This window comes from Pongo abelii, chromosome 23 (genome assembly GCF_028885655.2).
Source record: "Pongo abelii isolate AG06213 chromosome 23, NHGRI_mPonAbe1-v2.0_pri, whole genome shotgun sequence".
Taxonomy (NCBI): domain Eukaryota; kingdom Metazoa; phylum Chordata; class Mammalia; order Primates; family Hominidae; genus Pongo; species Pongo abelii.
Genome location: NC_085929.1, coordinates 28820728 through 28844646, shown reverse-complemented (window position 1 = coordinate 28844646; position 23919 = coordinate 28820728). Strand labels below are relative to the sequence as shown.

Below are 23919 nucleotides of genomic sequence, written 5' to 3'. Positions count from 1 at the left end.
CCCTTCAAAACATATCCTATGGTTTGAATGTCTTTTGTTCTCTCCAAAATGCATGCTGAAACTTAATCCCCAAGTGTTGGGAGATGGAGCCTTTTGGGAGGCAAGCCCTCATGTTCTCACAAAAGAGCTTGATGGAGGGAGTTAGGTTTCTTTTTGCCCTTCTGTCACAGTGTTCCTCCCCTCCAGAGGATGCAGCAACAGGGGCCATCTTGGAAGTGGAGAGTGAGCCCTTAACAGACACACTATCTGGTAGCACCTTAATCTTGGACCTCCCAGCCTCCAGAACTATAAGAAATAAATTTCTATTCTTTATAGATTTCCCAGTGTCAGCCATTTCATTATAGCAGCACAAACAGACTAAGACAAGATGTCATTAGGAGAATGAAAAGGCAAGGAACAGACTGGGAGAAAATACATGTAAATCACATAGCTGATAAATTATGTATGTCCAGAATATATAAAGAACTTCTTATAATTCAATAATAAGATGGACAACCCATTTAAGAACTGGGCAAAAGATTTAAATAGACATTTCTCAGAAAATATATATAAATGGTTAATAATCATATTTAAAAATAAAAGATATTTAACATAATTAGGCATTAGAGAAATACAAATTAAAACTGCAAAATGCTAGTACACAACCACTGGAATTGCTATAATAAGATAGTATCAAGTGTTGGCATGGATGTGTGGAGAAACTGGCATCCTCACACATTGCTGATGGGTACATAAAATGAGACAGTCACTTTGGAAAACCGTTGGGCAGTTTCTTAAAAAGCTAAACAGGGCCAGGCGCAGTGGCTCACGCCGGTAATTCCAGCACTTTGGGAGGCCAACGCGGGCGGATCACAAGGTCAGGAGATCAAGACCATCCTGGCCAACATGGTGAAACCTCATCTCTACTAAAAATACAAAAATTAGCCGGGCGTGGCGGCACATACCTGTAGTCCCAGCTACTCAGGAGGCTGAGGCAGGAGAATTGCTTGAACCCGGGAGGTGGAGGCTGCAGTGAGCCGCAATAGCGCCACCGCACTCCAGCCTAGGTGACAGATCAAGACTCCTCAAAAAAAAAAAGCTAAACAGGCCGGTAGTGGTGGCTCACGCCTGTAATCCCAGCACTTTGGGAGGCCAAGTGGATGGATCATGAGGTCAGGACTTCAAGACCAGCATGGCTGAGATGGTGAAACCCCGTCTCTACAAAAAACACAAAAATTAGCCAGGCGCAACAGCAGGTGCCTGTAATCCCAGTTGCTTGGGAGGCTGAGGCAGGAGAATCACTTGAACTTGGGCAGCAGAGGTTACAGTGAGCCAAGATCACGCCACTGCACGCCAGCCTGGATGGGCGATAGAGTGAGACTCCATCTCAAAAAAAAAAAAAAAAAAAAAAAAAAAAAGCTAAACAAATTTACCATATGATCCAGCAATTCTACTCCACCCAAGAGAAATGAAAATATATGTCCACATGCACACATATGTTTATTGCAGCACTATTTACAATAGCAAAGACATGGAACCAACCCAAATGCCCATCAGTGATGGACTGGAAAATGTGGTACATATACACCATGGAATACTATGCAGCCACAAAAAGAAATGAGATCATGTCCTTTGCAGGGACATAGATGAAGCTGGAAGCCATCATCCTCAGCAAACTAACACAGGAACAGAAAACCAAACACTGCATGTTCTCACTCATAAGTGGGAGTTGAACAAGGAACACATGGACACAGCGAGGGGAACAACACACACCAGGCCTGTCAGGGGAGTGGGGGGCAAGGAAAGGGAGAGCACCAGGACAAAGTTAATGCATGCAGGGCTTAAAACCTAGAGGATGGGTTGATAGGGGAAGCAAACCACCATGGCACATGTATACCTATGTAATAAACCTGCATGTTCTGCACATGTATCCTGGAACTTAAAGTAAAATAAAATAAAAAAAAGAAATTGCAGAACAACAACAACAAAGAAAATATGTCCACACAAAGACTTCTCAGTGAGCGTTGATAGCAGCAATATTCTTAATAGCTAAAAACTGGAAACAATCCAAATGTCCATCAACTAGTGAATGGAAAAACAAAATGTGGCATATCCACACAATGAAATACTATTAGACAATAAAAAGGAACAAATTACTGATACATGTTATAACATGGATGGACCTCAAAAACACTATGCTAGGTAAAGGAAGCCAGATGTAAAAGACTACATATTGTATGATTCCATTTATTTGAATTGTCTACAAGAAAATCTGTTGAGGAAGAAAGCAGATGAGTTGCTGCCTCGGGCCGGGAGTAGGAGTGGGAATGGTTCCAAACAGGCATGAGGAAACTTTCTGGGGTTGCAGACATGTTCCAAAACTATATTGTAGAGATGATTCCACAATTCTATGAATTCACTAAAAATCACCGAGAAGGAGTGAATGTTGGTTGGGCACAGTGGCTCATGCCTGTAATCCCAGCACTTTGGGAGGCTGAGGCAGGTGGATCACGAGGTCAGGAGATCAAGACCATCCTGGCTAACATGGTAAAACCCCGTCTCTACTAAAAATACAAAAAATTAGCTGGGCGTGATGGCGGGCGCCTGTAGTCCCAGCTACTCGGGAGGCTGAGGCAGGAGAATGGTGTGAACCTGGGAGGCAGAGGTTGCAGTGAGCCAAGACCACGCCACTGCACTCCAGCCTGGGCAACAGAGCGAGACTCCATCTCAAAAAAAAAAAAAAAAAAAAAAAAGAATAAGTGAATGTTATGGTATGTAAATTATACTTGAAAAAAGCAGACAAAGAAAGATATAAAAAAAAAAAATCTGGACCAAAAATTCTTGGTGGTACACTGTCAGGATGGGGGTACCTTTTAGTGTCAAGCAGCCTTAGATCACAGAGGAAATTTCCTCTAGCTTGAAAACTTGTCAAGTTGTCCTTAGCCTGTTTTAAATGAACATGTGTTTATGAGGCACAAAATATTCAGCATCACTAAAAGGACCAAAAAAGGACCGGCCTTCTTTGGGAAACACTTGGTCAGACTTAAGTAGTCAAGGTGAGGAGGGGGCCTCCAGGGGGTGCCATTCCCCTTCTTCTATCCCCCACTGAGCTCAGTGCCAACTCTGCCGCACAGGTACTAGATTAGCCTATACTCCATCTACTTCTAAAAATTAAGAGAAAAAAGGTAAAGTTTGTAAAAAGAGATACATATAAATACTGAAAAGGTAATGTGATATGGTTTGGCTCTGTGTCCCCACTCAAATCTCATCTCAAGTTGTAGTTCCCAGTGTTGGAGAGGGACCTGGTGGGAGGTGATTGGATCATGGAGGCAGATTTCTCCCTTGCTGTTCTGGTGATAGGGAGTGAGTTCTCATGAGATCTGATGGGTATAAGTGTGTGTGTGGCTACTCTGGACACACTGCCTATGGGTTAGCCCTGCTCTGCAAGGAGCAGTTAAAAAAAAGTATGTGTGTATGGCACTCCCCCTTTTGTTCTCTCTCTACTGCTCCGCTACAGTAAGACATGCTTGCTTCCCCTTCACCTTCTGCCATGATTATAAGTTTCCTAAGGCCTCCTAGCCAAGCTTCCTATATAGCCTATGGAACTGTGAGTCAATTCAACCTCTTTTCTTCATAAATTATCCTGTCTCAGGTAGTTCTTTATAGCGGTGTGAGAACGGACTAACACACAATGCTTCATAATAAAATTGAGAATATCACACCTGGGCCAGTAATGCAAGGTATCTGCCAACTTTCCCTATAAAAGGACATAAAAGACCTCTGTCTGTTTTGTTTTGTTTTGTTTTTACAACTCCTCATAAAAACCATTCTTGGCCAAGTGAGGTGGCTCACATCAGTAGTCTCAGGACTTCGGAAGGCTGAGGTGAGAGGATCATTTTAGGCCAGGAGTTTGAGATCAGCCTGGGCAACATAGTCAGATACCATCTCTACAAAAAATGTTTAAACATTAGCTGGGCATGGTGGCACGTGCCTGTAGTCCTAGCTACTTCGGAGGCTGAGGCAGGAGGATCGTTTGAGCCCAGGAGTTCAAGGCTGCAGTGAGCCATGATCACATCACTGCATTCCTGCCTGGGTGACAGAGAGAGACCTGATCTTAAAACAAACAAATAAAAAACATTCCTAGTTCAGGAGCAAAAAGCAGACCACTGGCCAATCCCTCAGTTAAGGTGTTCCACTAAAATCATAAGCAACAGATGAGTAATTCTGCCACCACTTGATGCTCTTTAAGTCAAAGGCAAAATGTATCTGGTTTTAAAGAATTCACCACAAATCCATCAGCAAAGAAAGTATGAACAGAGACTGGGTACTGGGTAAGTGAATCTGCTCCAGGTTTCTCCAGAAAGCCAGGCAACGACGTGGGCTGAGTATCTCTGAACACCTTGGGAGTTCACGGCCAGGCATGAGGACAGGCTGCAATGGTGTCCCTTTTAATTTTTTTTTTGAGACAGAGTTTCACTCTTTTTTGTTTGTTTGTTTGAGACAGAGTTTCGCTCTTGTTGCCCAGGCTAGAGTGCAATGGCATGATCTTGGCTCACTGCAACCTCCGCCTCCCGGGTTCAAGTGATTCTCCCGCCTCAGCCTCCCAAGTAACTGAGATTACAGGTGCATGCCACCACGCCCAGCTAATTTTTGTATTTTTAGTAGAGAGGAGGTTACTCCACGTTGGTCAGGCTGGTCTTGAACTTCTGACCTCCAGGTGATCTGCCTGCCTCGGCCTCCCAAAGTGCTGGGATTACAGGCGTGAGCCACTGCGCCCAGCCTTAATTTAATTTAATATTATTTTTAGGGACAGGGTCTTGCTCTGTCACCCAGGCTGGAATGCAGTGGGGCGATAATAGCTCACTACAAATTCCAACTCCTGGGATCAAGTAATTCTCCAGCCTTGGCCTCCCAAAGCACTGGGATTACAGACATGAGCCACCTGGCCTATCCCTTTTTGTAAAAGGAGGTCTGAGAGCTGCTTCAGGAACCCCTTTCCAATCACAAAACTTCACCAGCCAAAATGGGAAAAATCTGTGAGATACAAGGTGAGGCCCCCCCACACCCTGTATTTCTGCACTGGATCCTAGAAGCTAGTCAAGGTGTGTGATATGGCAGAGGACTCTGCGGAGCTCACTTACAAATCAATCATCTCCATCAACCAATCACTATACAAACAACTCTTTCTTCAAAGACAGTTTGCTCATTTTGGTGTAGGGCCCTGAAAACACACTGTACATCCTCCACTTGTCAATGATTTGTATTACAATGATCCAAGATTTTACTGCTACAGAATTAGCAGTAAAAATTAGATAAAGCCTTAAAATTATGTCCCTTTTTGGTTCCAGAGTCTTACACTTCCCTACAGAAAAGAAAACAAGACTCAACATGTTATAGTTGAAGTGATTTATATGACCATTAAGAATGAAAATAAGAAGCAGCAGCCCCTGCCACCCGGAAGCTGGCCTGGCAATCACAGCAAAGCCACGCTGCTCTCCTGATGGACATAAACCACCTTGGAGAACACCAGCCTCAGGCAAGGGCCCTCTGAGACCACGATCAAGTGAGACACAGCAAGCACAGAAAAAATAAGGTTACTGCACAACTCACAAAATACCAACATGCCTCTCTTTCAGCTAAAATGAGTGACTGCTACTTCTTTACCCATTATAGCTTTAATCTCACTCTAGTCTTCCCTCCCTAATAGATGAAATTTATTGAGATATGCAATCATAAAAATTACCCCCACTTGCTGCCAACATCCAATCTACAGCAAACCCCTGCTTCCTTAGACTACCCCCTAAATCATCCAACCAAAGCCCAAATCCTATGAAAGGCTCTAACTGAGACACTCCCCAGTTCCCCATAGCGTGTGTTCTCTCCCACTGCAACAATAAACCCACCTTGTTCAACTGCAAGTGTGTTCCTGGTGGTCTTTGGCTGGAAGGGATTGACAATATCTAACTATTGCATTCTCTTTACTCCCCAACTCCACACCACAACACACACACACACCCCCTAGGAGCTCCGCACTGCACATTGTTAAAGAGAACTGTACCAGAAAACCAGGAAGACTAAAATGCAGATCATTTCTGAGACCTGCTGAGAACACTAAACAGCAAACAAAACCACCAACAACATGCTAAATAAGGCCTCTCAAAAGTACTATAACAAGGCTGGGTACAGTGGCTCATGCCTATAATCCAAGCACTTTGAGAGGCCAAGGCAGGAGGATCACTTGAGGCCAAGAGCTCAAGACCAGCCTGAACAACATGGTGAGACCCCCTTCTCTACAAATATTTTTTTAAGTACTACAACAACATAAAATGCAGAAAAGGGTGACACTACAAGGCAAATATTCCATCAAAAAGAGCCAAGGGGTAAGTGACAAAGTAACAGAAAGATAAAAGCATCATTAATATCCCATAATTGTAATAATTTCTAACCAAATAGTTTATACTGCTTACACTATATGTTCAAATAATTACTTTGACAAGATTACAAGGGAAAAGGTAGGGTTGGTAATAGAACAAAGAACCTTTCAAATAAAAGAATTTCAGTTATTTCTTTTCAAATAGAAAGGTCTTAACTTTCAGATGTCCTTCTACCTACTGAAATGACCAAGTAGACACTATTTCTGTAACAAAATAGAAGCCTAGGCGAAGCTAATATTTGGCATTCACAAATTTTAGGTCCAGAAACAGTTTTTGCTTTTCTTTTTTTTTTTGAGACCGATTTTTGCTCTTGTTGTCCAGGCTGGAGTGCAATGGCACGATCTCTGCTCACCGCAACCTCCACCTCCCCGGTTCAAGAGATTCTCCTGCCTCAGCCTTCCTGAGGAGCTGGGATTACAGGCATGCGCCACCACGCCCGGCTAATTTTTTGTATTTTTAATAGAGATGGAGTTTCTCCATGTTGGTCAGGCTAGTCTTCGAACTCCCAACCTCAGGTATCTGCCTGCCTTGGCCTCCCAAAGTGCTGGGATTACAGACATGAGCCACTGCGCCCAGCCCAGTTTTTGCTTTTCAAAGTAAGTGACACTGCATTTCACACAAATCATTAAGTCTACTGCATACATAATCCTTTTATTTGCCAAATGAAGAAAATATAAGAAGATTCTATATTTTTCAAGATAACTAGAAGGCTTTAAGCACCCAAGACTCCCTGATTTCAAGGAAGTGAAATTCTATTAATTATCAGCTCCTCTATCATTGATGTGTTTCACAGGAGGAAAACCCCAGAGCCTGTATCGTCGGATGACTGGAAGCACCACTGCAGCAGGCCCTCAGGCAAGGGGGCCACACAGCCTTCCTGGGAAACATGCACAGTGCTGTTGTGCGTTCCTCGTCACATGAAGACAAAGGCCTGGGCATTTTCTTCCTCTCGGTGTGTCTGGCGCTGTGGGTGATGTTACCAAGAAGCTCTGGTGCTCAGGGGCCTCTTACTAGGGCACACTAAACATAACTTTTGCTAAAACTTTTGGAATTAAGTTGAATACTATTGATGAACACTTTGCCATGAGCTTAGTGACACTTGTTCAATATTTAAGGTAACAAAGCAGTTAAAATGAGGTAAGATTCCTTTCTAACAATCCCATCGGGTTTACCTTTCAGAGCTATCACCTTAGAGGCTGGATTCATGATGGCACTCTCTGCAGAGATAGGCCGTCGGATCGGAGCCATTGGGTCACTCATGTCAATGATCGTGACCTGTGCCTGCTCACCAACTTTCTCTCGGATACATATGAACTTGTCAGATTCCATGGTCAGTGTGCTGAATCCAACGTTAGCTGGATTAATTCCAAGGTTTTGGAGCTAAACAGAAAAAAAGCATTTGATTAAATTTTTTTCCTCTGAAATGGATTGACTCTAGCCAAAAGCAAAAGAGGAGGAGAAGTTAAATAAAATTTAGAAAAAAGTTAACATTAGGTAAACACTTGAAGGAAACATTAGCTTGCTTTTCTACACCTGTAATAGATCCACCCAAGCCTGTGAATCAACTCTCAAGGGGATTACCAACCCACAGTGGAGATAAGACATGTGCAGGATGACACTAGGCAGTGTCAAGGATGCCACAAGTGATACAGACAGGAGGAGATGAGTTGGGGGTGAACTCCCAAAGAAAACTACCAGATAAGGTGTCACAGATAAGCCCACCACTGAGGAGAGCTTTGGGAGGAAGGAGGTCTTGGAGAGGTGAAGGCGAGGGAAGTGGAAGTGAAAAAGGGAGGAAATACAAAACCTGATTTCTCCAAAAGGCAAGAAAAAAGAACTGGCCAAAAGTTTTTGCTTAAATATTTCCCTAGATATCATCAAATCTGTCTAAATCTGACTTGAATGAATTTCCAAGTCAGTGTGAATACTTCCTGGAGAGTCTGGGGTTAATAAGAAAGTCAGCAGGTTTGGCACATCTTCCAGGGCCGATGGATTGCTACTACTGTGTAAACTGAAACCAAGCACCTTTCTCCAAAGGCCATCTTATACGCAGTGCCTGGGCTAAATCAAGACCTGTTAATGGGATAAGCTTCAATGAAAAACTCTGGGAAAACACATACTCAATAAATGTTTATCACTCCCATAAAGCACCAAGCTTATTTCTATAAATTTCTCTGCTCTGACCTACCTACAAGACATCTTTATTTATTTATTTATTTATTTATTTATTTATTTTTTGGGATGGAGTCTCGCTCTGTTGCCCAGGCTGGAGTGCAGTGGTGCAATCTCGGCTCACTGCAAGCTCCGCCTCCCGGGTTCACGCCATTCTCCTGTCTCAGACTCCCAAGTAGCTGGGACTACAGGCACCCGCCACCACGCCCGGCTATTTTTTGTATTTTTTTAGTAGAGACGGGGTTTCACTGTGTTAGCCAGGATGGTCTCGATCTCCTGACCTCGTGATCCGCCCGCCTCGGCCTCCCAAAGTGCTGGGATTACAGGCGTGAGCCACCGCATCTGGCCGACACCTTTATTTTTAAACACTGTTCTGTTCAGCCCCAATTCTATTGCTACTGATTGGACCATTTAACATCTGTTACCTTGTGTAACCTTGAAGAGGCTTACACTAGCAACAAAGATCATGGACCGCTGCGTTAAAACCACACTACCCTTTGGAAGGAACACAAGTGAGACTGTTCATACTGAGAGTATAATTCAGGACGGTGCCTTGTTTGTCTTTTGTAGCAGAGTCTAGCACATACTGGATGTTCCAGCTGCTGAGTGGAGCAGGCTACAGGACAACAAGTCACCTCATCTCATCTTCCTGTTAACCCACTAAGACAAGCATCTCACACACACTTTACACTTGGGAAAAACAAAGTGTTGGGGTTAAGAAATCTTTCAGAAATTACAAAGCTGATTAATGATGGAGCCAGGTATAATAAAGCCTGTGTTCTGACCACAATACTGAGTTGTTTGAAATTCATATTCCATTTTAACACAGAAAAGATAAACTAAGTGGTGATTATGTTCCCAAATGAGTCCACCAAAACAAACAAAAAACACATATAACAGCAAAAAACCAAAACATTACTTCATAACTGTAGTGAAATAATTTTTTAAAAAATAGAACTTGCCAATTGATATTGCCATTATTACAAGAAAGTCCCTTCATGTTCCAACCTTGGGTTATAGCAAAGAAAATAATGCTAGGAGTGGTTTATTAAGCATAGGAAAAACCAAAGCATTTTTCCTGTTCTCACACACCACTCAACACAAGACTGCCAACGCCAGATGTGGGGGGGGGTTTCTCCAGCAGACACCACCTAGATATCCCACAATTTTATTCAATTCTGACAATATCTACCTGGAAATAGTATCAGATCCCGCAGGTTGAGGGCTCAGTCCCATAAGACTGACTCCACTTCAGACACTAATCGCAAGCCCCAGGCTGTGGCCTGTACTTCTGACCATCCAGCTATAAAGCAAGGTTCCCATGACCTTCTTCCTGGGTTTGACTAATTTGTTGGAGTGGCTAACAGAACTCAAAGAAACACGTTTCTCATTTATTACAAAGGATATTACAAAGGATACTGACGAACCGCCAGATGGAAGAGGCGCATAGAGAGAGGCGAGAGGGGTGTCCTTGCCTTTTCCAGCACACAGCTCTTCAGGGACCTCCATGTGTTCAGCTATCATGGAGCTCCCGACATCTATCTACACATCAGCATCACACTATTTTATTTATGGAGGTTTTGTAACATCTGGTAGGGCCTGCCGTCCTCAGCACTTGTTACTTTTGGAATTTTCTTAGGTATTATATTGCTTAACATTTTGTAAGTCTAAAAAAAAATTCAAGCCCCAAAATAAGAATATGGGGGTCATTTGTGGCAGGCGAAGTCATGAGACTGGATGGAAGCACCAAGAGAGACCGTGAAAAGTGAGAGAATGGCCTGGGAGCCCAGGGCACAGAGCCTCAGGACACACCAAGGCTTAGAAGGGAGGCAGAGGAGCAGCCCATGAAGATGGACATAATTTACTTAAGTAAAGTTAACATATTTAAGTAAACCAAGAATAAAAGATAACAGAAGCCCCACGACGCAACCACTGATACTTAGTAAACCAGGAAACCACATTATCACAACCAAAGAAAACCTCCCAGTCTCACCACCTTTCTCACAAATGAGCCATGTTCAAATTCCATCATCCTCTCCTAGTTTAGTTCCCTGCTGGCTTATACAACAACATCCAAGGTCATAAATTCCTGGAGGACATAGATCAGATTAGTGGGGTTTTTGTTTTGTTTTGTTTTTGAGACAGAGTCTAGCTCTGTCCCCCAGGCTGGAGTGCAGTGGCGTGGTCTTGGCTCACTGCAACATCCGCCTCCCGGGTTCAAGCAATTCTCCAGCCTCAGCCTCCTGGGTAGCTGGGATTACAGGCACTCACCACCACGCCCAGCTATTTTTTGTATTTTTAGTAGAGACGGGGTTTCACCATGTTGGCCAGGCTGGTCTTGAACTCCTGACCTGTGGTGATCCACCTGCCTTGGCCTCCCAAAGTGCTGGGATTACAGGATTGAGCCACCACAACTGGACAGATTAGTGTTATTTACTCTGTCTGCAATTAATAGAAAAATCCTGAAAAATAGAATAATACAAATGCCCTAGAAGTTACAGTATTTATGTATTTATTTATTTATTTCAGACAGTCTCGCTGCGATGCCCATGCTGGAGTGCAATGGCACAATCTTGGTTCACTGCAACCTCCGCTTCCCGAGTTCAAGCAATTCTCCTGCCTCACCCTCCCGAGTAGCTGGGACTACAGGCATGCACCACCACACTTGGCTAATTTTTGTAATTTTTAGTAGAGACGGTGTTTCACCATATTGGCTAGGCTGATCTTGAACTCCTGACCTCAAGTAATTTGCCTGCCTCGGCCTCCCAAAGTGCTAGGATTTACAATATTTATTAACAAAACAGAGGACAGTGGGATTCCAGAAGATAAGACTGCTGCATTTGAGGTTCCCCCTCCAAATTCTACAACATTAGCCATCAGATTTGTGAGCCCTTTGAAAAGAAAAACATGAATACCTGCAATCAATATGGGCTCACTAAGAAATCATGCCAAACCAATCTAATTTTCTTGAAGCCAAGTAAATGTGATAGAATAAATCTTCTTTTCAGTAAAGTATCTGGCTTACCTCTGCTGAGGTAGCCAAAGTAACTTTCACGGATAATCAGTCCCCTACCCCAAGCCTTTTATCTGTGGCATGCTTATAGAATAGAGAGCTTTGCTTTGTGTCAGTTATTCATATTTACTTAATCTCTTGTTTCTTCTCAGAGTCAAATTCATTTTGAATCCATCAAAACATTTAGCACATGAAAGCCCAAACAATGTATGAAACAAAAGACTCTTGACACATGGATCTCTGTCTGTCTGCTGCCAGGGCCCAGAGCTCTGACCTTAATCATCTGCTAGTCAATATTCTGAATAATGACTCTAACCAAAGTCATATACAGGGACTGTTTTATCGGCTAAGGGTATGCTTTGAGACTGTCAATATTCTAGAGTAACAATCAGAATCTTAACAGATTTGAAAGGACTATGAAATTAAAAAGATAAATGTACACAAATAAAATACTACATTTGTGTTAAGTATAAAAAAATAAGATCAAAGCTTGCTTCAAAAAGCAGCTCTAATACATAAAATGTCAACCAAATGCAATGCATAGGCCTTCTTTGCATGCTGATTCAAATAAACCTAATGTATAAAGCATTTGAGACAAATAGAGAAACAACACTGACAAGATACTGGATGATACTGAGAAACTACTGCTTTTTTTTTTTAGGTGTGATGTTATTAGAGTTAAAAAATAAAGAATTCTTAGTGTATATCAATGGACGAATAGATAAGCAAAATGTGTTATACACATGCAATAGGATTATTATTCAGCCTTAAAAAGGAAGGAAATTCTCACACATGCTACAACATGAATGAACCTTGAGGTCATTATGCTAAGTAAAAAAAACCCAAGGTCTGGTGAGGTGGCTCATGCCTGTAATCCCAGCACTTTGGGAGGCTGAGGTGGGTGGGTCGCTTGACGTCAGAAGATCGAGACCAGCCTGGCCAACACGATGAAACCCTGTCTCTACCAAAAATACAAAAATTAGCCAGGCATAGTGGCGGGCGCCTGTAATCCCAGCTACTTGGGAGGCGGAGGCAGGAGAATCACCTGAACCCAGGAGGTGGAGGTTGCAGTGTGCTGAGATTGTGCCACTGCACTCCAGCCTGGGCAACAGAGCGAGACTCCATCTCAAAAAAAAAGACAGTCACACAAAAAGACAAATATTGTATGATTCCATTTATATCCAGTATGTAGAATAGTCAAATCTATAGGGACAAAAAGTAGACGGGGTTGGGGGGAGGAGTGTGAATGGGGAGTCATTTCTTAGCAGGTATGGAGCACCCATTTTACAAGATGAAAAGAGTTTTGGGCTGGGCACGGTGGCTCACACCTGTAATCCCAGCACTCTGGGAGGCCGAGGCGGGTGGATCATGAGGTCAGGAGATCGAGACCATCCTGGCTAACACAGTGAAACCCCGTCTCTACTAAAAAGAAATACAAAAAAATTAGCCAGGCATGGGGGCGGGCACCTGTAGTCCCAGCTACTCAGGAGGCTGAGGCAGGAGAATGGCGTGAACCCGGAAGGCGGAGCTTGCAGTGAGCCAAGATTGCACCACTGCACTCCAGCCTGGGCAACAGAGCGAGACCCCGTCTCAAAAAAAAAAAAAAAAGAAAAGAGTTTTGGAGATGGATGGTGGTGATGGCTGCACAACAATTTGAATGTACTTAATATCGTTAAAGTGTACACCTAAAAATGGTTAAGATGATAAATTTTATGTTATGTATATTTTACCACAATTTTAAAACTTGGAAAAAAATAACAAAGAGCTATCTCTTAGAGACACATCCTAAAGTGTTTAAGGATAAAACAAGATGTCTGGAATTGGCCTCAATAAAATTTGGCAGTGTTCGGAGACGTAAGTAAAACAAAGCTGGCCACGCATTGGTAAGCAATCATTCTTGGACTTGTCGACCTATCCGGATTTTCCGGCTTTAGCAGAATAGGACTGGATGCTCTCCAGACAGAGCAGTGCACTTAAGTGGGCCTGGGTTTTCTAAATTGTCATTTTGTTCTCAGTTTGGGGATCAATGTTGGGTTAATACGGTGACATTCTGATTTCAACTCCAAATACCAAGAATTGGTAACCCTGAATAATTTGTATCCAATCTCTTGAGCATAGTGGGTTCTTAAATAATAGTAGTTGAGTCAAGTTCCTTATCTAAGAGCATACATACACATGTATGGCATTTGAAAAAGGTAAAAGTCTCTCACAAATAAGACAGTGTTTTAACAACTGAGAAGAGTGGATCCAAAAATAAGGTAGACTATTAGAATCAGATTAAATTAAGACAGTAGTTCTCAACCAGGAGTGCTATTCTGCATTCTTCAGAAATGGGAAAGGGGCGGCTGGGCACGGTGGCTCATGCCTGTAATCCTAGCACTTTGGGAGGTCAAGGTGGGCAGATCATAAGGTCAAGAGATGGAGACCATCCTGGCCAATATGGTGAAACCCCGTCTCTATTAAAAATACAAAAATTAGCCAGGCATGGTGGCGTGCACCTATAGTCTCAGCTACTCAGGAGGCTGAGGCAGGAGAATTGCTTCAACCCAGGAGGCGGAGGCTGCAGTAAGCCAAGATCGCGCCACTGCACTCCAGCCTGGCGACAGAGCCAAGACTCTGTCCAAAAAAAAAAGAAAAGAAATAGGCAACGGGTTCGGGCGCAGTGGCTCACGCCTGTAATCCCAGCACTTTGGGAGGCCAAGGCAGGTGGATCACTTGAGATCAGGAGTTCAAGACCAGCCTGGCCAACATGGTGAAACCCCGTCTCCACTAAAAATACAAAAATTAGCTGGGCCTGGTGGCAAGCGCCTGTAATCCCAGCTACTCAGGAGGCTGAGGCAGGAGAACCCGGGAGGTGGAGGCTGCAGCAAGCCAGGATCACTCCACTGCACTCCAGCCTGGGCGACAGAGCGAGACTCTGTCTCAAAAAAAAAAAAAAAGAAGAAAAAGAAAAAAAGAAATGGGCAAGGGTAGTTTTAATAGTACAATGAGTGGGGAACTCATTCTCTACTCATTTAGCCAGGAATGCTCAATACAGGACAATCCCACAAAAATAACTTTTCCATCTAAGATGCCAGATACTACTGTGAGTTTTTCTCCATATGCAGGAACTAAGTCCCAGAAAAGTGATGTGCTGAAAAGCCAGGTTTTTTCTTTCTTTCTTTCTTTTTTTTTTTAGACAGAGTCTCACTCTGTCACCCGGCTGGAGTGCAGTGGCACGATATCTCGGCTCACTGCAACCTCTGCCTCCCGGGTTCAAGTGATTCTCCAGCCTCAGCCTCCCAAGTAGCTGGGACTACAGGTGCCCGCTACCACGCCTGGCTAATTTTCATATTTTCAGTAGAGACGGGGTTTTGCCACATTGGCCAGACTGGTCTCAAACTCCTGACTTCAAGTGATCCACCCGCCTCGGCCTCCCAAAGTGTTGGGATTATAGGCGTGAGCCACAGCGCTTGGCCCAGGTTTTTTTGTTTTTTTTTTCACTAGTTAGTAGAAATAATCAAGGATTCCTGATCCCTAGTATATTATTCTGATAGGTAACCTAGCTACACATTTTTTTAAAAATTTTCTTTCTTTTGAGACAGAGTCTCGCTCTGTCGCCAAGGCTGGAGTGCAGTGGTGCAATCTTGGCTTACTGCAAAGTCTGCCTCCCACACTCAAGCGATTCTCATGCCTCAGCCTTCCTAGTAGCTGGGAACACAGGTGTCCGCCACTGCACCTGGCTAACTTTTGTATTTTTAGTAGAGACAGGGTTTTGCCACGTTGGCCAGGCTGGTCTTGAACTCCTGGTCTCAAGTGATCCACCTTCCTCGGCCTCCCAAAGTTCTGGGATTACAGGCATGCACCACTGCACTGGACCTTAGCTACACATTTTAAATGGCATATATAAGAGCTAACTAAAGAAAGGTAAAGAAGATGCTGTCTAATGATCCTTTTCAGTTCTCAAAGCCCGCAATTAAATCAATCAAAATTCAAATCTGACACTGGGGGCCAGAGATGGTGGCTCATGCCTGTAACCCCAGCACTTTGGGAGGCCAAGGTGGGTAGATCACTGGAGGTCAGGAATTCGAGACCAGCCTGGTCAACATGGTGAAGCCCTGTCTCTACTAAAAATACAAAACTTAGCTGAGCATGGTGGCACACGCCTGTGGTCCCAGCTACTCAGGAGGCTGAGGAACCAGAATCGCTTGAACCCGGGAGGCAGAGGCTGGAGTGAGCCAAGATTGTGCCACCGCACTCCAGCCTGGGTGACAGACAGACCCTGTCTCAAAAAAAAAAAAAAAAAAAAAAAAAAAAAAATCTGACACTGGGAATATGCAAAAAGAAATTACTCATCCGATAGTCCCGTGGTTTCTATGTATAAGGGGCTTAAGGAAGATGTCTACCTGGGAGGACTACAGCTGTGTTCATACAAGAGTATTAGTGAGAACATCAACTGCCTACATCAGTGAAGCCAGAATGCTTAAGTTGCACTGAACATCCCCATGTTTTCACACCTCTCTGGACACCAATATTTTTTCTTTCTGTATCTGTCTCCTTCCCGGTGTCACTCGCTGCTTTATCCTTGTGCCTAGCATATGGATGGTAAACAAGGAGTAAAACAAATTACTTGTTTCAGGGCAGTAAAATTTAGTCCATCTACAGTTTTTAAAACATATTTTGAGGGCCAGGCACGGCAGCTCATGCCTGTAATCGCAGCACTTTGGGAGGCCAAGGCGGGTGGATCACCTGAGGTCAGGAGTTGGAGACCAGCCTGGCCAACATAATGAAACCCCATCTCTATAAAATTACAAAAATCAGCCGGGTGTGGTGGCGGGCACCTATAATCCCAGCTACTTGGGAGGATGAAACAGGAGAATCTCTTGAACACAGGAGGCGGAGGCTGCAGTGAGCCAAGACCACGCCATTGCATTCCAGCCTGGGCAACAAGAGTGAAACTCTGTTTCAAAAAAATAAATGGGCCGGGTGCAGTGGCTCACACCTGTAATCCCAGCACTTTGGGAGGCTGAGGTGGGCGGATCATGAGGTCAAGAGATCAAGACCATCCTGGCCAACATGGTGAAACCCCATCTCTACTAAAAATACAAAAATTAGCCAGGCATGGTGGCACGCACCTGTAGTCCCAGCTACTCGGGAGGCTGATGCCAGGAGAATCGCTCGAACCGGGGAGGCGGAGGCTGCAGTGAGCTGAGATCGTGCCACTGCACTCCAGCCTGGTGGACAGAGCGAGACTCTGTATCAAGAAAATAAAATAAAAAACATATTTTATATTTTCAACTTACGCCAGGCGCGGTAGCTCACGCCTGTAATCCCAGCACTTTGGGAGGCCGAGGCAGGCAGATCACAAGGTCAGGAGATCGAGACCATCCTGGCTAACATGGTGAAACCCGATCTCTCCTAAAAATATAAAAAATTAGCCGGGCATGGTGGTGGGTGCCTGTAGTCCCAGCTACTCGGGAGGCTGAGGCAGGAGAATGCCAAGATTGTGCCGCTGCCCTCTAGCCTGGGCAACAGAACGAGACTCCGTCTCAAAAAAAAAAAAAGAAACTTACCAAAGAGCCTTTCCTAGCCTTAAGAGGGAGCTCTGTAAATGAGGCCTATGAAGAATGTTGACACTAAGGTCTCTTCCAGAACTTACATTCTAGGAATAGGTTAGTTCAGGGATAGTTAACTACATTTATATAATGCTTTACAGAACTTCTCTCAAATTACACTATTACAGGTTTTCTTTATTTTAACACCAGTGCACAAGACTCTATATTTATCCCAGTTAAATGTCAACTAGCTGGATTCCGGCCTGTCAAGATCTATCCGATTCTAATTTCGTCACTGAACTTTGCTATCCCAGCTTTGTGGCACCCTTCTTCAGCCTGCCAAGAGCAATGGTCATCTCCCTGGCATGGAGGCCAGCAGCAGGCCTCAAGAGAAGCAGAAGAAAATGTGGGAGAAGAGACTGCAAACTCAGTAAAGTCTCAGTGAAGAAGCAAAGGAAGGAAAAATCAGACAGATTGCAGAAAGATTCCCACTTAGAGAAGGGGGTGACAGGGTGCCAGCAACTACTACCCTAGGGAATACTGATAAACAACATGTCAGATAGATGCAGTGATCTGTCTATGATCCTATGGGAGGATCTTCAGTGTGTTAAGTTACAAAAGCAAAGGGCAGAAGCATATTTAAAGCAGGATTCTTTTGAACATTTTTGGAAGGATATGGTGGCTTCGTTTATAGTGGTTTCCCCTGGGGAGAGACAGCCAGAGGCTGAACTGAAAGATTTTAATTCCCATCAGACTTGCCCCTGCAACAGAAATATCTGAGCGGAGAGGAACCTTGACTCAGATCCTCCTAGGACTTAACTCTTTCAACCCAACCAACTGAAAAAGTGCTGGTTTGTGCAGCTTAGGCATTCTGAACATTTAAATGTTCTATGGTGAGGATCTGTTTTTCCAAAGAGACCCCATTCAAATTCATTTACTCTTTGGTCACCCACAATGCCACAGCAGTAGGCACTCCCACACGGCTCACCCTCCCAGACACCCTGGCTGAGGCAGGTTACTCTCCTTGCTTTGTAAATAAACAAGTCAGAAAGTAACTAACTGGCCAGTATGTATTTCCAATACCAGGAGCAGTGGTAGGCCAATAGGCAAAATTTAACAGTTTACATGGTATCTTAAAATGACATTTTACACTGGGATGCAATAATTTTAGGACGCAATGAGCGAACTGCTGTCTTAGTACCTCAAAAACCACTTCACAAAATGAGATAGCTACATAATGGCAACATAAACCAAATATGGACTGGACTACTATGGGTACGTGTCCCCTTTTGGAGCATGACCCCCAGAAGCCTCTCCAGACACACACGGATGGGAACTGTTTTCAGTTCAAGCTCAATCTACACCTTCACAGTTTTACTTTCCCCTTCTTTCCTTAATGATTAATATTGACTAACATGTAGAAGGCTGTTTCACCTGGGCTGTGTGTGAGACTCACCTGGGAAGGAATACCAAAGCTCCATCTCCACCACTCAGAGCTTTGGATTTAGCATCCAGCAGAAATCTGTTTAAAGCTGCAGGCCCTTCTCACATGCAGCCTGGTGGAGAAGCACTGATTAAGATCTTGACCCTCTTTCTCCTACAATCCTAATGCTCAAGGTCTCTATACCTGTTTCCAACACCGCCTCAGAGACACCTTGAGGGAACATGTTTACGTTTTCTGTGTATTGAGCTATGACACACTTCACAGCTTACAAACTTGGAGTTGCTTTTTTGATATAGCTGGGGGGAATTACTTAGGGCTCAAGAAAATTTTTATGTCACCAAACTATTCAGCCATTCCTCTTCTGAATCAAGATGTCTTAAGTTCTCAGCCCATCCTCAGATATTACAAACAGCAATACCCTTCCAACTCTGATACTTGAATATTTCTAAAAAGTTCAAATAGTAGCTCCCTGAGCTCACAATCCAGTAGAGAAAATGAACAGCTACAGTACCCTGGGAAGAGGGCATTATAAGAGGAACCCCAAAGAGGCACAGAGGAAGAACTCCTAACTGACAAATCAGGGAGAGCTTCCAGAGACAGCGTCATTTCCACAGATACCAGAAGGCTCAGTAGGAGTCAGTGAGTAAAGAGGGGTGAGAGGAGAATGTGTTCTGGCAAGGACACAAAGGGAGTGGCAGCAGAGTTGAGCAGGTGTTGGGCTGGGAAGAACAGGAAGGAGCACGTGGGGATCAGTCTTTTCATGCCAGAGGAAACATGAAACCACTCCCTGAAGGACATGAAGCAGATGCTCATCCCTGGAGAAGATCATGTTGCCTGTGTGCTGGAGAATGGATCGCAGGAGGGCAAGACTAGAAGTAGAAGGACAAAGCTAGCATGACCATCAAGGTGGGGAAGGATGGCATAGTTTAGGGAAATGGTAGTCATGATGACAGTGGCAGAACGATGCCAAAAGTAAACCGGAGAAAGGGACAACAGGATGGGGAAAACACATCCCAGGCTCCTGGCTGGACACTGGACAAGATACATATCTGGGGAGAAAGGGAACCCCATTTCTGAACACTGTGTTTGAGGAACCTGCTGACCATTCCCTGGCCTTCTTCAGTAGGCAGCTGTCACAGTGGCAGCAACAGCTCACAAGGACACAGTGCTTTACAATAGTCCCCTCTTATCCGTGGTTTTTTTCACACTTTGTTACTTATAGTCTGAAAATATTAAATGTAAGACCCCAGAAATAAATAATTCATAAGTTTTAAATTGCATGCCATTCTGCAGAGTGATGAAATCTTGCACCAGCCCACCCAGGACGTGAATTATCCCTCCGCCCAGCATATCCACGCTGCACACACTGCCAGCCCATTAGTCACTTAGTAGCTGTCAGTTACCAGGTTGACTGTTGCAGCATCACAGAGTTTGTGTTCAAGTAACCCTTAATTTACTTAATAATGACCCCAAAGTCCAACAGTAGTGATGCTGGCATATTGTTATTATTGTTCTGTTTTATTATTAGTTATCATTGTTAATCTCTTACTGTGCTTAATATAAATTCAGCTTTATCATACATATGTATGCATAGGAAAAAAAAAGTGTATAAAAGGTTCAGAACAATCTGCAGTTTCAGGCATCCTCTGGGGGTCTTAGAACATATTCCCCATGGGTAAATCGGGACTACTGTATTAAGTACCAGTTATTGTTTAATGCTTTACATTTATTAACTCAAAAACCTCACAACTACCTTGTCAGATAAGAAGTATACCTTTTATCCTTATTTTATAGATGAAGATATAGAAGCACAAAAAAGCTACAAACATTGCCCTAAATCACACAGCCAGTAAGTACCTGAGTCCACATTCAGTGCCTTCAGTTTGGCCTGTTTGTGCTCTTAACCAGGACCTGCTACTGCCTCTCACGCACACAGCAGTGAAACTACGAAAACACTCGGATGGCTTGGGATCATCAAGCTTACGGGAATACATAAAATCACCAGCAGCGTGTCCTGAATGAAAAAGTAGAGGGGCTCAAGACAGATTCCATGCCCATGCACAAGAGCCGCCCATGGGGCAGTGGGTGTGGGCAGAGAGGAAGGAGAAACCCTGGGAAACTGGGGGACCAAAAACAGTAGAGAAAGGACCCTCAGGAGGCAGTAAAGTGCAGCATCAAATGCGGCTGGACATCACAGAAGATGCGTGTGGTGTGATGGGCTTTATCTCACCTAGCTCATCGCATCTTATTTTTTGAGACAGAGTCTCGGTCTGTTACCCAGGCTGGAGTGCAGTGACATGATTTTGGCTCACTGCAACCTCTGCCTCCTGGGTTCAAGAGATTCTCCCCCCTCAGCCTCCTGAGTAGCTAGGACTACAGGTGCGTACCAACACGCCCGGCTAATACTGTATTTTTAGTAGAGACGAGGTTTCACCATGTTGGCCAGGCTGGTCTTGAACTCCTGATCTCAGATGATCCACCCGCCTCGGCCTCCCAGCGTGGTGGGATTACAGGTATGAGCCACCATGCTCGGCCTGATTTTATTTTTTACAGCAAAGATTAGCCAACTGCAGCCTGCTTTTGTATGGCTAAATTAAAAATCGTTTTCATATTTTTAGAAGGTTAAAAAATGTAAGAATATGGGACAGAGACAGAATGTGGCCCTTACAAAAAAAAGCCTGCAGGATGACTTGTAACCTTGGCAAAAACAGATTCAGGGGAAAAAATGGGGACAAAAGCCAGACTGCAGGTTACTGGGGAACATAAAAATAATGAAGCACTAAAGCAGCTCTTTCATGACATCCGGCTATGAGACAAGAGCTTCGTGGTGACAAGAGTGGGGGAAGAAGTTTGCTGGTTGTACACATGGAAGACAGGTGAGCATTGCCCAACACAAACAGGAAAGGATGAAAATACAGGAAAGGGAGGCTATGACTGAACAAGGCTCCCTTATAGGGAAGAAGGATACCAGATCCAGAGCATAGACAAGAAAGGACACCTACTTTTGAGGTAACAGGAAGGCAGGAAAGGGTGGCTGCAGACAAACATCTAAGTCTGCAGCCATAAAGGTGAGAAACATCCCAGTTATGGCTTCAGTTTTCTCCAAGTCATCTGCTGGTTACAAGGCAGGAGTGGCAGGATCAGGGATTTAAGGAACAGGCTGAAGTTTTGAAATGTCTGTAGTGAAGGCAGTGTGTGCTGACTCAGTGTGTGCTCTACAGAATGCAGAGGAGCCTCGAAGACCCAGTCAGTGTTGGAGACCACAAACCAGACTTTCATTCACGTGGCTGCCCACCACAAGCCACAAGCATTTTCCAGATAATGGAACATATCAGCTCTGACGGACATTACAAATCCTGATGGACATTAGAAACTCTGATGGACACCTAAAATGCCTTGTTGCTTTCTTGCCCTTTGAAAAGAACATATTTAGATAGTGTTTAATAACAGGCATTGGAGTCAGACCTGGGTTAGAACTCAAGCTTTGTCACTTACTAGCTATGTAACTTTAGCTGAATGAATTATAATATTAACCTCAGTGACCCATGGTAGAAAACAGGATATTACTATCTGCCTCAGTTATCATGAAGATTAAATTAAAGACATTTATAAAATACAATAGTCTAGTGAGTGGCAAGAGAAACGGCTCAGTAAATGATAACTACATCATCATCACTACTATGAGCAGCAGCAGTATTTTGCTACCTCAACATGACTGGCACTGGCTTAGCTTAGTGGCAGAATGAAGCCCGGACAGATGTCAGGGTACTCCCACCTCCATACAACTTCCACTGTGTCACTAACCAAGTGACCCTGGCAGGATCCTCTGGATATCAAGTTTCCAGTCTGCAGAATGAGGGGACTGGACTGCACTACACAGTTCCCAAGGCCTTTCCCGTCTGCATCTAGGGCTAACAGTGCTCTGCACTGTGAAAATAGGAACTTTCAAGCAAGCACGTTCCTCGATGTACTACTTTGTAGTTAAAAAGACTTGAGTCTGAATCCTGTTCTTATTGAATGAAGATGAGTTCTTTAACACTTTTGAGACTCGGTTTCCTCATTTAGAAAAGAGTAAGCGAATTGCAACGAATGGGAACGTGATTTAACACAGAGCACTCAGGGAGGAGCCGCTGGCGATCCCTCCTCTGCCGCACCTCCCCGGGTAAACGTGGGGACCAGCATCGCTCCCGGGCAGACCCGCGAGCGGCCCGCACGACGCCGGACCTGAGCCTTTGCTCAAAGCAGGGGGCCCGTCCTTATATTTCTGAACACAAACAAATGGAGAACAAACTGGGACCTTATTAAAAAGGCAGGCTTTGGGGGTGTTACTGCATTGAAAAGCCCTATTTAGGCTTAGCCCTGAGAAATTTTTCTCTTGAGTCACGCATGTTCACGGTCCTCCCAGGCGAAGCCGCCCTGGGGACGAAAACCGAGCACACAGGCAAACTCAGGGGCAAATAAGGACCGCAGGACGCCAAGGTGGGGCGTGGAGCTGTGGGATCGGCGCGGCCCTCGGGTTGCCCTGCCTGCAGCGGGAATCTGTGTGCCTCCTCGCGGGCACGGAGCGGGGCGTCCCAGGGGGCGTTCGCTTCCACCCCTACCGTTCCCCAGCCGGCCCCGCCGGTAACGGGCTTCGGCGACGGCACCCGAGCGGGTCTTCACGAGCGGCCGCCGCGCCCGGGACCCCGCAGCCCCAGCCCAGGTGGGAGGTCGGAAATCGGCGCCGCCAGCTGGGTAGCGGCTTAGCGGGGCTAGGGGCGCGGGGTCAAGCCTGGGAGGCCGGCCCGGTGGAGGCGCGGCTGACAGGGCGGCCCCCCGGCCCGCCGGGCCTCACCTGGAAGTGCTCCTGAAAGCGAATAGGGAGGATTTGCGCCATGGCTGGTGCGCGACGGCGGCAGCGGCGGCGGCGGCGGCGGCGGCGGCGGCGATGACCGCCGACCCTCGCGCGGGCTAACCGCTGGCGACGGCGCAGGCGCAGTGCCCCGGGCTCCTGGTCCCGGCCCCCTGGTCCCAGCCCCCGCCCTCCTCCCTGACCGCGCCCCGGCCCGCACCCCTCCTCCCCCGCCCCTTCCCTCCTCCCCCGCCCCTTCCCCCTTCCCCCTTCCCCGTCCCTGCCTGCGCGGATCCCTCCGCCCGCTCCGAGGGTCCGCGGAAAGTAGTCCTGCGCGCCCTCCGCCCTGACGCGGTGTGTGCCAGCTACCCGAGTGAAAGGTTTTCGGGGGATTAACCCTGACGGGTTCTGCGGTGGCCCTTGCCCAGCGCCTTCCACATGTGGAGTGGGCCAGTGGTGCTAGTTCTGCCGCCAACTCTGAACGGTTGAGTTCAGGGCCACTTTTTACTCAG

The 23919-nt window shown here is 45.2% G+C and overlaps 1 protein-coding gene across 5 annotated transcripts in view; it reads right to left on the bottom strand.

Moving 5' to 3' along the window:
- Positions 1 to 23538, bottom strand: part of CLTCL1 (clathrin heavy chain like 1) — a 111233-nt gene extending 87695 nt beyond the window's left edge. For 2 of the 5 annotated variants that reach the window (XM_054543102.2, XM_054543103.2), the window contains exons 1-2: positions 23411 to 23534; positions 7586 to 7793 (exon numbers count right to left, since the gene is read on the bottom strand). In XM_054543102.2, coding sequence (XP_054399077.2) covers positions 7586 to 7793; positions 23411 to 23452 — 250 coding nt within the window. In that variant the 5' untranslated portion in view covers positions 23453 to 23534. Of the gene's footprint in view, positions 1 to 7585; positions 7794 to 23410 lie in introns of those variants that run through there. The other 3 variants (XM_024239974.3, XM_054543104.2, XM_054543105.2) reach the window with 3 other exon arrangements.
- Between the last annotated feature and the right edge of the window lie 381 nt (positions 23539 to 23919).